The sequence below is a fragment of the Toxoplasma gondii genome, chromosome III (assembly GCF_000006565.2).
Source record: "Toxoplasma gondii ME49 chromosome III, whole genome shotgun sequence".
Taxonomy (NCBI): domain Eukaryota; phylum Apicomplexa; class Conoidasida; order Eucoccidiorida; family Sarcocystidae; genus Toxoplasma; species Toxoplasma gondii.
Window position 1 is genome coordinate 1,427,929 of NC_031470.1, and position 13,390 is coordinate 1,441,318.

Sequence of the window (13,390 nt, forward strand, 5' to 3'; positions counted from 1 at the left end):
GCACAGGCGCAACAGCTCAATAAGCCGGGCAGCGAGGGCACCAGAACACGCAAGTGGGGAGTCTTGCACACCTTTGTCTAAAGCATCTCTGCTATGCTTCTCCACTTTACTTCTGTGTACACCTGCACCAATTTGTTGTACGTCCTTCCGTTTCACTTTTCCCCGAAACCGCTTACAGTCCCCACCCCACGCAATGCAAGTCTCCAACTGCCGCTCGCACCGCCGATTCGAGCGGGTCTTTCAGAGGCCGGAGAACGAGCTTAAGCGGCAAGCAAGCCGTGTCAAGCGTGCCAGTCTTCGGTTTTTATGTTTACCACTCTCGATTTTGCTTATAGCTGCTCTGCTGCAGCCTCAGGGGTCGGCAGGAGCAGACTCAGCCACCGACCACCCTACTTGCAGCGCTGCAGACAAGCCGGTGATCGTCAGCATCACGGAGCCTCGCGCAACGGAAACCGACGAAAACGGATATGTAACTTTCAGATGCGGAGAAGGCGCTTCCCTTATTCCAACCAAAAACGCAGATGGTGCATTCACTGAATTCTGTAAGGATTCCGAGTGCGCGAGGACAGCCTCTTTAAGCAACAACAAGCTGACACTTCAAGAGGACAGTGAAGCGAAAACGGACGCACAGCTTAGCACGGCGAAGGGACCACTTTACAAGCTTAGTGCCTCAAAACTTCCAGACAAACCTTTTACTGCCTTCTTCATTTGCGAGACGAATGCCAAGGCAGCGCCGCCCTCAAGAGCTCCTACTGGAAGCAGATGCAAAGTGCAAGTCTCAATTTATGGGAAAGAAAAGCTTGTGCTCGACAGCAAAGGTAAGATGGACATTAAATATCGGGCATACCGTCGTTGGTGAGCGTAGAAGCACTTTAGGAACGAGGATGCCTGCGGGGGAGGCGTTCGGCCAAGGTCTGTGCAAAAAGAAGGCTGTTCAGTTATGTGGTATGCAACGCTTTAGGTGAACAGATATGGCATCGTTGAAAAAACAGAGGACCATGTTTAGTTTTTGTTGGTACACAGGTTCTACAGGAGTCGGTATGCTGCTGCTGCGAATTGCCCTCTCGTGGAATTGTCAAATTGGTTTTACCGCGCTGTGAACGTCAGCAGGCTACCTGGCATGGTTTGCGGTGCAAAACTCGCTTCTGATTTGAGCTTCGCCGTCTTCCAATATCCTAGTCAGAGGTGGAAAATCCACAGTCGTCAGTGTTTACGTTCGGTTTTCCCACATGTTGGCCTGTTTTGTGAGTTTCTTGAATTTTTTTCTGGAAGAAGCTAATTCTCTTCCGACCCTGCATTGTCTGCCCTACGTTGTCTTTTTTCTCAGTTATGTGTAATGGAAAGGACGTAGAACAGGTTTCCTTGAGGATCGACAAGGCCCCTGCAGAGACAGATTTCCTATGTGGAAAAGGTGGTGTGTTGTCCCCCAATATTCTCGACCAGGTCTTTCAGTTGGTTGATGGTCAAACCAAAGAAGTAAGCTTGCATTCTCTCGTTTCCGGCGCTGTTTTGGCCGAGCGAAGGTCTTCCATCGCTGGAGACTCTGAAGTTTTACCTGCGTACACTCTGTTCGTTTCAAAATTGCCGGAAGACAAGCCTAAACAACTCATGTATACGTGTAGTTCGAAACAGGAAACACAGCCTGAACGAGAGACTCTAGCGGTCCACGAGCCGCCGAAAGCGCAGACTAAACCATGCAATGTGGTGATCGAAATTGCGCACAATGCCGATCCAGAGGAGTCGAGTGGAGAGCCCCGAAAATATCTTGCGAGTGCAGTAACTCTCTTTTTCTTCACTTTCGCACTGCTAGCCACTTCTGCGAGCTTGGTGTGAAACAGTTGAGGGACAGAGGATGGGACAGTGCTAAAAGGATTGCCACGTGTTCAGGAGGGCAATTTTTCCAATTACGTCAAAAAATGGGCCTGGAAAGACTTTGAATGTCATGCCAGAATTCTTGGGGCCGATTGGGATGGGGAATCAACGTTTCAGGATTGCATGGTCCGTATCTTCACATCTACTCCGCACTTTACCCACCCACTTCTGACATCCATAAGACGTGGCGAGTTCTGCATGGCCGTTCTGCTGGTGGAGTCTCCTGCGGGAGTATAAAAGTATTACGGCCATTCGATCGCATTCGGAACAGCAGGCTCCTGTATGTGTGGGGTCCGTCTAAGCGTAGCTAATTTGTGCGTGTTGAGTTCGGATACAACAGATGCTGCGTTTGGTATGGAAATGCGAAGTAGTGGCCATGCTTCACGATGCGTTGGCTCCCTTTTCCCCTACCAAGTTCGCGATACGATATTTGAATGATCGCTCACAGGGCGACCTCACAAAAAATTGCGGGGTACCGCGTTGCGCCCGTAGAGGTTCTACCCTTTTCGAAGGCCATCTCATACAACGGTGTCTGTGTGCCGTGCTATGTAGAGCTGTATGTAGGGGATTAACAGTATTATGGTCTTCTCCCGTTCTTGAATATCTTCGGGTTAAATGACGGGACACTAAGCACTTGTAGTGTTTACCAAGGGGTTAGTAAGCAACGGGAATCGCGTTCGTACAGGGGTAACCTTGTAGCCACAGGTAGGTGCCCACGGCCTGAACGTGATTGTCCGTGCAGAACTGTGTGATATTGACGTTGCCGCAATAGCTGAATGTTGTGGCTTGACGGCGGTGTAAATTGCCGGTTCATGGCAGTCTAAGCTATCGAACCGGTAAACAATCGAACAACATTTCACTTGATACTCCCTTGACCCTTCTCCCCTCTGCGGATGGCCGGCAGTCACACGGATAAGTCTACAGGATCTTCAACGCGTAGCTGAAACCGATAACGTCTTGCATTGTTCAAGTGGGCCCGGCAGCCACCCATCCTGTGGCGTTGCTCGAGCTTGATAGATGTGGAAAAGTTCACATGGAACGGACTCAAGCACCGTCTAAGCACATTCTCTTCTGCTTTATCCTGCCATTCCCAAGGAAGGGAACTCATACTTGGCATAGAATGCATGAGCTGAATGGGACGGACAGCTACAGTGGTTAAAGTCGTGATGGAAGATTGGGGTTTCATCATATTGATGTGCTGGTATGCTCACTTGAACTATCGCTTCCGGAGCTGCAGGACTCCGTGTTGATTATGGAAGGACTGAGATTCCGTGGTGAGGTGTGGTTTTCGAGCGAAGTGAACGGAGACAATGCCCCTAGCTTCACCCTGCACCGAGACAGTTACAACGCACGACGTACGTATATCTTGTTGTACTCGTGTTAGAACTATCTTCTAACATTCGCCTTGCGGTAGACGACAATACAGCCATTAAACTGGGCGAGCGTACGTCAACTAACCTCAGGCTGCTCAAGCGGAAAGGTGACTGTAGGCTCGCTGCGTTCTGGTGCGGATTCCAGGGTTTCATGAAGACAGAACTTCTCAGTTTGGCGGCGGCGCCTATGCTCTTAGAATAGCTGTTCATATGCAACAGTGTTCAGGCAACGGCTGCCGGCTTCCTTTCTGCCTGGGGCTTTACACAGTGCTTAGATGAAACATCGCTCTGTTGGTGGTGCATATCGCGAGAGAATTTTATAGAAACAAGAGCATGACGATCGAGATATCCTCTTAAGGTTGTGCTTTGCGATCTGTTGGCCACAGAGCTCATAATTTCAGTAAAAATGCGAGCGAATGTCGGGTGCAGCCTCCTTTCAACTAACGACGCAAGTTACTCATATTAGCTGTCTACGTTATGCAATCAGCCGACAAGCGTAACACTTGATGAATCAGAAAGGCGACGTCCACGCACCAGTTGGCGAGTTAGAAGACAGTTGTCAGCAGTGGCATTACCGGCACCCATCTCGCAAACACTACTGCCGGCCACACACCACCAACGCATATATGCTCCCGCCTTTTTGTCGCCGCAGCATGCTTGAAAATGTGACTCTCAGGGAAGAAATGAACTATCTGTAGCGAGTGGCAAGGGGAAAAGTTCCCGGTACCACCGAAAAATGTGGAAGTATATGTCGCTTTTTGCTCGTATGTTGTCGAGCAGAAGCTGCCTCAGGGGTTCTAACACCATCTCCTTCGTCACCGCTACTGAATAGATGGTGCTTCTCCATGAGGGGAACGCCGTAAAAGTGAAATTTCTGAGTAGAGATGGTTGCTCCGGTGGCACTACTAGTCGTTCAAATGCCGCTTCTCTTCGTTCTTGCCAAGGGCCCCCAAGAATGGGTTGTACACCTTGTATCTTACCCAGAAAACTCCGTACTTGTGTAGCAGAAGGAAAGCTGTGAGGAATCGTGTTAGGGAACCGTGGAAACGTGTCATTAAGAGGAACGGCGTAGAAGAAGCCTGGATTCCAGGGAGTACGGAGAGGCGGCAGTCCACGAGAAGAGAATAGGAAGCCATTGAGAGCTTCGTCACTCTGGGTCGAATTCAAAGCCTCATCCATCTGGGACAGCGCGAAAAAGTCCCGCATCTGACTGTTTTCGTCGCCTCTGTCAACAAATCCAGCCTGCCTGACTGGTTCGAATGGGTATGAATGGGTGATGGGATATTGTATCGCCTTTGCTAGTCTTCTCCAATAGGGATGAACGTGGTCGAGACTTGTGTCACGGTTGATTTCTGTAGTGTTCAGGAAGGAACTAAACAAAAGGTTTATTCCTTCTAGGGAAATATCAGGCCACTCATGACCTGTGTTCCAAGCCAGAGACGATGAAAGGCGAATATCAGAACGTAAAAACACAAGAAACGCGGCTGTGCACAGACGAAACTTTGACACATGAGCCATTCTGTGTTGGCCATTCATCGATTCCCTCCTGGCAGTCTGACGGCAGGGGGTTTTGCTCTTAAATGTCTCCCAATCAAAATCCCAACCTTTTGAACCCTGTCACTATCATAGAATTTGATTCGTCCGGATACCAAAGCAAAACAGAATAAGACGTTTGTGCGCTACTGAAGTCATTGAATGGAAAAAATAGAAATGATAGTCCGAACCAGAGGCCGTCATTGGCGGCCTCGTGCACGGCCTCGCTCATCAGGATCGGGGGCTGTCGATTGCCACCTCCATGATACAACTCCTGCTCAGCATCCTGATAGTCACGTCGTTTGAAAAGCGACAAGGCAAAATCATCTATTCGCTGAACGTAAATCTCCGAACAGAATCCGGCCATGAACGGGATTTTGTTTCCGACTTGAGTTTCTACGTCAACATCGCGTCGAACAAAGATGACGACGAAGTGGTTCCTGCAGAATCAAGTGAATTAAGCCTTGCATATTGGTCAATAAACAATATGTTATTAATCAGCCATCAGCATACAGTGTGAACGGCATGGTGTTCGAAGAGGAAGGGTTACAGAAGGGGTCACAGTATCACAGCCGCCCATTGTCATTGTGAAGTGGCTGTGCTCCAGCTCCTGTAGCCATAGAGACAAGACCTTTTGTTGAGGGCAGCGGTATCTTTCCGTCGCTCATCGTATCAGCGACGGTACATCGCTCTTCGCTATTTACAGTGACCTGTGAGCTAGCATCTTACTCGTGAAGAACGACGTGGTAAGTAATCATCGCTTTCTTCGAAATGGCCGCCACCGCTTCTTTGTTTGTCACGGTCTGCCACAAAACCTTAAACCGGCAGCCTCACTCCAGTTCACTCAGCGACGCCAGAAGGTTCTTCCGGTTGTGTAGCTAGACAAGACAACCGATGTAGTGGACACTTTGAAAAACAGGAAACCAGTAGGTTGCCTTATCCGAAGCGCGACGTCCCGATTCGAGCAGTCACATTTTGCTTCATCCCGGCACTTCGAAAATCACGCCAATACTCAGTGTCCCAACTTCCTTCACAAACGCGTCTGACAGAAAGGGAGAATTGGCAACGAGTAGCCGTCAGTCCTGGACTCGAGAGGTTTGGACGTAAAACACTGCCGTGGAATCTCGGCTGACGTTGTGTAACTTCTCTGCAGTAAGCAGATCACCGTTCTCTGCGGGTTTCAAATGCTGCTGACTGTGAGGTGCCCGATATAACTTCCAGCCTGTGTGACGAGGTTACCAGCCAGAAACCGTAAAACTGGCATGTAGTGCGGGGGGTGAGGGGGGCAGCGGCAGAGCACAAAGCCGGGAAAGTGACGGGTTCATCCTTGATACAAGCGACTATCCATTACTGACTAGCGTAGCGGTTACTTCTGTAAAACCGTGGAAACGAATCGGTCAACGCACAGCCAACTCACTAAGGGGAAGTCTCCGTTTTGCCGCTGCAAGCGCCCAAAAAAGTTCTATTGGGCGTGCCCGGGATCATCTGCGGAATAGAAAGCTTCTGTTTCTTGCCTCAATAGCCTCTGTCTAAGGTGATTCTATAGCGAGACGGCCGGTGCGTTTGAGAGCTTACCTTTCGCCACATACTCGAGACAGGAAGCCAATGTGGATGGAGCTACTGCCAGTTGATATTGCCTTTGCGGCCCGCACAGCTAAAAACCAGCTGTCTCGGGAGGCGACGCGCAGGCCGCGTCACGACCACTCGACTGAGTTATGCTGGCTGGCAAGGACGGGAACTAAGAAATACTACGTAGTGTACGGTGTGCAAGTTTTGTCGTGCATCCGCAGGTGCTATCAAGTGTGCCAGCTCTCGTCTGATAGTTTTTTTAAACTCTGACTGACTGTCAACTGGGACCTAGAGCCCAATGTGTCTTAGGGATTGTGAATGGAATTGCCCGGTTCGGCGCTGGTAAGGCGGGACTGAATCTCCTCTCACCGTTCTGTGAGTTCATATCCTCACCTTTCGCCATTCGCGCATATCGCAATCTTATGTCTCTCTGATGTTGAAAGCTTTTACCACAGACACATGGGTGACAGGGAGCAGTCGAACATAGCTGGACGGATGATCCTTACAGTGCAGCCTTGACGGCTTGCCACCAGTCTGGCCTCTTCGGGAACAATGGGTGACTGTGTCTCTTCTGAGCTAGTATCTACTTACGCTTCCATGTGGTGACGCGTGCAGACGTTTCCCGAACAGCAGTTTCATGAGGAACTTGTATAACAACCTCTCTCGATTTTTTCCAGCCTGCCGCCAGTCCCAAGGCACCCCTGGCGTTTCCTGTCCAGCTTCGGTTTCAACACCTTATGTCTCAACTTAACTGTATGAGCGGCTAAGTACACACCATATTTACTCCTGCGACGGTGGTCGCCTGCAGCTAAAGTGCTGGTGTTGCGTACCAAGCTGTTTTTGGATTCTCACGTTAATCGGAAATCGGAGTCACATCCCGCGCACATACATATCGTATATCTTCGTTTTTTACATTTCGTGTAATCAGCGCGTCTATAAATGGCAGTAGACTAGATTGCGCGATTATGTTGGGAGCCAGCTGAAGCTCAGCCGGGCGCCATGGGCTGCACAACGAAAGCCGGAGCAGCGGTGGTTTACATCTTCCCCGCGTTATATGGCACGTTAATGATTGTCGCTGGGGCCGTGGAGCTGCAGCGACATCAGGTTTTCGGTTCCGTTTGCATCACATTCGGCGCTGTCTATGTTCTGACTTCTGTTGTTGGCGAGCTTGGTGTATGTTGCCTCAATGAGGCTGCGATTCGTGCCACAGTCGTTCTGGTTGTACTAGAGAATATTATTGCGTTCATACTTGCAACTTTCTTCCTCGTTGACGTTGTCCGAGCGCACCCGGTGGTGAAAGAACACCAACATACATCGCCTGTCTTAACGTTCCTCGCCACTCACGAGGCAGTGAGCATTTACATTTGCGTATTCCTCTACATCGGCGCTATCGCAACTTCCTGTTGCATTGGGTTTTTGTCTGAGTACCAGGCTCAGCTTGATGCAGAGCTCCTCATGCAGGAATCGCGACAGCTACAGGAGAGTGAGCGAGCAGCACTCCTTCGCACCTCTGGGAGGCTGGTTTCCAGAACGCTGGGAAGTTTGGATCAGACGCCCAATGCAGCGGCAACTGAATTCACCAATGGTGTTAACGAAGACATGTTTGCCCATCAGTTCAGTACCCTCCAGCGTGCAGCGGCAGCGTGTAGCGTCGTAAAGCAAGATGAACAATTTCAACCGGGCTTTGTGCAGCAATGCGTCACAAATCCCGAAAGGAGCTGATGTGTGCAAGAAGTATCGCAAATGCGGTCAAGGTACGCAAAAGATCATTGCGTCAAGAAGCGAACGAGGAGAAACTACTGAACTGTGTCGTTCAGTATCACACAGTGCTTTGTGGTGATCGCGAATTTTGGCGATCGGCTGTCACAGAGGCACTTTGTAAATGACACTGTTAACGATTTTTCTTCTTCATCCTTTTGACATAATGGTCTTCTGCGTACCGTGATCACATTTGCAATGGGAGTATATATATATATATATATTATATTCAGATATATATTTACATATGCATGTGTGATCACAGATGTGTGACAGATGAGAAAGGACCGCTCCGGTTGTTTTATTCTGCTATTCAATGCACTGTCGACGCCACATGACTTCCATATGTGCATCTCTCTCAGCTGTTATTAAAAAGAGCACGCTTACGCGGAAGCCAATGGTTGTTCAATTTTTCTCTTAGCAGACCATAGCAGCGATCATTTTCAAAGTATTCGCACCTCTGAATTGCCGGGTCCTGACGTGACGAGTGCCTCCCGTTAAAAGTCCGAATGGTAGCGATCCGTAGCGATAAATGGTCTCATCGTGGTCCTTTTCTCTTTGATTTTGGCCACAAATATTCGCGGCGTGCTGAGAACATCGACATGTTTATGACGAAGCGTCAGTCAATTCAAGAAGACAGTCCCATGCAAGATGATCGGCATTGTGAACCATCAAACAGTAAGCGCGGTTCCGTATAGCTCCAGCGATGAATGTGTGACTTTTTATCAGGAGCCGCGCGTTACTTCGGACAGAAGGAACAACCACTGATTTCGTTACGGAGCGTAGAGCTTCTCTGTGTGCGGAGAAAAGACGTAACCTCGTGCAAGTTGTGGGATGTTTGAAGAGTAGAGGGTATCACATATGTTGCAGAAGATGGCAGCAACTAGTGCGTCAAGCCATGCGTCCCACTTTTTCTGTGCGATTAAGGCTCACCGCTCAAGCAGGAAAATCTCATGTGTACCCAACCTGATAGCATTGAAACGGGGCACAAATCGGCTGATGTGTTCTCTCATTGTATCCATATCGCCCTGGTGACACGTGTACGCAGTAGTGTGAATGTTCTTCATTAAACTGAATAGCCATTCAGTGGCGTTGTGGGCACAGTGGGATGTGCTCATATTGCTAATGGTACAGAACAAGGAAAAGTGTTCAAGGGGAAAACAAAAGGTTGCTTTGCCACAAAGTCCTTCGGTGGCAGGATGGGAGTGTCGACACACGCAGTGGATGTCGCTCGTCCGTGCTGACTTGTAGCTGCCTCTCGGCGGCGGAGGAGTGGAGGGGGGGGGGAATGGTAGGGGTTCTTCGTTCTTATTATATCTAGCGTTGTGGGATATTGTTTTAGTGCCCTGGTCACTGAGTGTTGTTGAAAAAAACGGAAAGGTTCAGAGACGGTCCTGGAGTATTTAAACATGACAGTATGTGCTGGCAGGACGCACGATCACCTCGCTGCCCGTGGATTTGCACAATGTCGTGCAACCAGCTTTCGTACACGTACCAGCTCGGCATCGGGTGAGGCTACGCCCGCGTAGAAGTGTTCTCCGCCGCCCTCAGCGACTCTGTCGGCAGCCACGCTTACGACTTTCCCACACTGCACATGCGTGCGGTAACACTTGAGAGTATTCTGTGGATACTGTGAAGTTCCACTGAAGTCACCATTTTGTTTCAGAAACAGTTGGTAGCCTCTTAAGTTTTCAGCAGGCAACTTTTAAGGCAACGCACCGTTGTAGTCACACTGTTCAGCGCAACGCCTCTATCCACAAAAGTACTCACATGCAAGAAATAAAGTATCTCCGGAGACTGCCGCGAGGTCACTGCTGTTTGCTAGCCCATTGAGGGAAAACTCTTTTGTGTGCTGAAGGGGGTCTAACCCGTTCAAGACCTACCGATTATTCGTATATCGCGAACTGGACTCGCTTCTCTTGGTGCCCATGAAGGACAGGCGAAGGCTTGCTAAGAGCTGTGGGTGTGCGGAAGGCGACCAGTGGAGCAGTGGCAGATTTTAGCTGCCGAAAACCAGAAATCCGTTGGAGGCATCGATGTTCTGTTCTGAAGGAACAGACGGGAGTGCTGAGGCTATCGTCTAACGATTTCTGCTTCTGTTATGCTTCGAGGGAGGAGTGGATGAGAGCCAGTGCGCCAGAAATTATTACTACCAACAACTCGGCGCTCGGTGTTTCCAATTGAAAAAACTTGCATGCTGTCATACCGACGTCCCAGCCGGCTACGCGCCGGCGCCGAGCAGGACGCAGCTACCGCTACCGCGGCACATTTCGTTGCTCCATGCGGCGTAATGCGTCTCCGACTTCGTGAGAAAATAGTGAAACTATCTTCATTCGTTGCAACTTGTGTCTGTACCATTTTCTTTCCGTCACCGCCCCGCAAGTAAACCGTGTGGCCACCCGCCCAGCTAGCCAGGGCGGGTTCCGAACTGAATGTGTACCGTCGGAAATCGTCTACTATTTTTGCCTCAAACGCACCGACTACCACTTAATCTATGCACACAGCTCCTCAGTGCTTTTATTTCTTTGTAGGTGGGGACCTTTGCGACAGAGAGAACTGAGGGGAGAAGTTGAGTGAAGATCAAATGGAATTTCGGATGGAAACAGAAATGCAATCGCGTGCGTTCTCGCAGTGGCTCAAGAGCACGACGCTGGCTAAAAATAGTGACAGGCGCTTGCATTTTAAGTGTATACCTGTAATCTGAATCCGATGAGGCACCACTATGAATTTCTGTGTGCCTTTCGACCATTCGTCCGTCTGCGGGAAGGCTCCCCAGTCCAAGGGCCGTTTTTCTGACCTTCCTTCACCGAATCAACGCATCGTCCCTGCGATGTGAACATCGCACTTTTGTTTTGGTCTGCTCCGTTTACTGATGCTCATAAACTCACACCGGGCAAATATGAGGCCGCATGCGTGAGTCGCGTTAGCCCACGCTTGTTCTACATGAGACCTAACAATGAATATTGATCTGGCTGACTGGCAGATTGCTGGCATTTTTGCCCTCTTCTCTTCGGCCACGTTCCCCCTGGGGGCGATTTTAGGCATCTTCGCGTATGTGCTGCACCGCAAGTTGAATAGGCGCCTCCTGGCGTTTTTTCTGTCCGTGGGGGCAGGCTCGCTAATTTTCGCTGTGGCAGTTGAGGTCTATGCAGAGGGTCTGGAAGCTATTGAACACATTCGCAGTGGTAGTGACACAGTCAGGACTCTGGCATTTATTGTCCAAATAATTTTTGCCGTCGTCGGGGCACTGCTGTACGTATGGCTGGATCACCAGGTCAACCGCATCAGTAGTGCCGTACATAATTGGTCGAGTGAAAGGCTTGCGCGGGAAGCTGTTGCTACACGGCATGGTAATGCAGCGGGTGACAATCTGAGTGGAGGTGGGCTAAGCGCGGGCGAACATTGCAGAAAGCCTATCCGGACCCGATGCGAGGACAATTCCCCCGCAGCAGATGACCTTTCATACGAAACTCGAGGGTTGTTAGCCTGTGCAGCTGAAGACGATGAAGGGACGGAAGCTGCCTGCACTGGGCAAAGGTCCGAAAACTCAGAAGGCATTTGGGTTCCGCTGGGGAGTTCTCAAGCCAGCACTCAAAGCACCGTCGGCCACTGCGAAGAGAATTCGTGTCGGGGAAGCCCGGTCGTGAAATCGCCATCAGGAAACACATTGAAATCAACGCAAGATTTGAATGTGGTCGCGGGCAGGGTCGAGCACAACTATCGGCATCCTCTGTCAGGGTTACCTTCGAATGCCATTCTCATCCCAACAGAAGTACCCACTGTAGACGACGAGGAACTCTGCATGCTCGCTGCAGAGGAGCACTTGCCGAGAAAAGACGTTAGCGAAAGGGGAGGAGCCAAGGTGGAAAAAGGAGGGGATCACTTGGGTGTGGCTCTGGTGCTGTGGGCGAGTCAACTCATCGACGCTGTTCCTGAAGCCATGATGATCGGATTTCGAGTTGTGGGTAACAAGCTCTCCTGGGCGTTCATTATTTCACTTTTCATTGCAAACTTCCCGGAGAGCTTCAGTGGCGGGTACATGATGAAAAAGGAGGGCTTCCGCGCATGTGTGGCTTTCGCGATGTGGCTCACGGTCCCTTTGCTCACTGCGATTGTCGCTGCCGCTACGGCCGCAATTCAGATAACACCGGCCCATTCAGTTGCAATGCGCATGTTTGATGCTGGAATGCAAGGGACCGCTGCAGGAGCGATGCTAGCATTGTCAACTGCATCAATGCTCCCCGCTGCATACGAAGCCGGAGGTGTTCTTTCAGGACTCTTCTGTGTGTTAGGGTTTCTTTTTTCTGTATCTGTTCGCTTGTTCCTTGGAGTCCTTGAGGGCCCCGTGCCGCTGGGTCAAGAAGCTGGCATGATAGAACATGCACCTAGACTTCCCGAAACACCGGCTGGATACTTAAACAATCTCTAGGTCTCTGTGTTGGGCGCGCATGATGGGGCTACAAGAGACGACGGCAACTTCACACGGAGAATATATTTTTCATGGTCGACGTCATCCAGTGCACGCTGCTCTTCTGTGCTGGCAGCGTCTCCCCAATGATTGGCTTGCTGCGATTCTGCCGTGGAAGCATCTGCACACGCTATCAAAAGCCGTGCGCACAATCGTCTCTTCGTGATTCGGATTGCCAGTGGAAGCGATCACATATGGGCGTGTGCACAGTTGCACTGTATCAGTGCGTCTCTGGCCTAGCGGCTTACATTTGACGGAGGACATCAGTTCAGCAAAAGGGAGTGTTTCTGTTAGGTATTTGCACGAGGAAAGTGTATCTTGGCTCGTTCTCCGAGTTTTCAAGGTACCCATGTGTTTGTTTCAGGTCCCATCGTTCAACCAGTAGAATGCTCCGCGTTAGGAGGGAAAAGGAGAAATTGCATTCCTTGCGCCAGCGGTTTTTCTTTGTTATTTTCTGTGACTTCGTGCTCAAGACGTAAAACGCAATTTAAGAGCCGATGCTCATGTAGCGCAGCAGGATCATGAGGCTAGCGAGCAGTCGGGCGTCCGGACAGATTTCCGGTTTGATCGTTTAAAAGGATTGCCCGCGGTGTTCTGGCGTACGACAAGTTCCGTGTGTCTATGTAGCTCCCTCCGTACTTACGATAACACCAAAAAGGTTTCACTACTGGTACTAGGAAATACGAGATCGGGTTCGGAGCGTGGCTACGTACTTCATATGCGCAAACCACTCCCAAACTAGGATTACAGCTGCACTGTTGAATCATTGCTAAATTCGTGGTACTTCAGCTAAGGGAACTCAGAGTTTGTCGGTAAG

The 13,390-nt window shown here is 50.1% G+C and overlaps 3 protein-coding genes across 3 annotated transcripts; all 3 read left to right on the top strand.

The window, feature by feature from the left end:
- Positions 1–81: 81 nt before the first annotated feature.
- SRS14A (SAG-related sequence SRS14A) lies at positions 82–1,833 on the top strand (the record flags this gene model as incomplete). Its single annotated transcript, XM_018781037.1, has 2 exons — positions 82–818; positions 1,328–1,833. The coding sequence occupies exons 1-2, from the start codon at positions 194–196 to the stop codon at positions 1,831–1,833; spliced, it is 1,131 nt and encodes a 376-aa protein (XP_018638154.1). The 5' UTR covers positions 82–193.
- A 1,716-nt stretch (positions 1,834–3,549) lies between these two features.
- TGME49_254070 (hypothetical protein) lies at positions 3,550–9,692 on the top strand. The gene has a single exon (XM_018781038.1). It carries the CDS (start codon positions 7,347–7,349, stop codon positions 8,067–8,069), a length of 723 nt encoding a protein of 240 aa, XP_018638153.1. The 5' UTR covers positions 3,550–7,346; the 3' UTR covers positions 8,070–9,692.
- A 738-nt stretch (positions 9,693–10,430) lies between these two features.
- On the top strand, positions 10,431–13,339 carry TGME49_254080 (metal cation transporter, ZIP family protein). Its single transcript, XM_002369422.2, has one exon. The coding sequence runs from the start codon at positions 11,062–11,064 to the stop codon at positions 12,532–12,534; it is 1,473 nt and encodes a 490-aa protein (XP_002369463.1). The 5' UTR covers positions 10,431–11,061; the 3' UTR covers positions 12,535–13,339.
- The last annotated feature ends 51 nt before the right edge of the window (positions 13,340–13,390 follow it).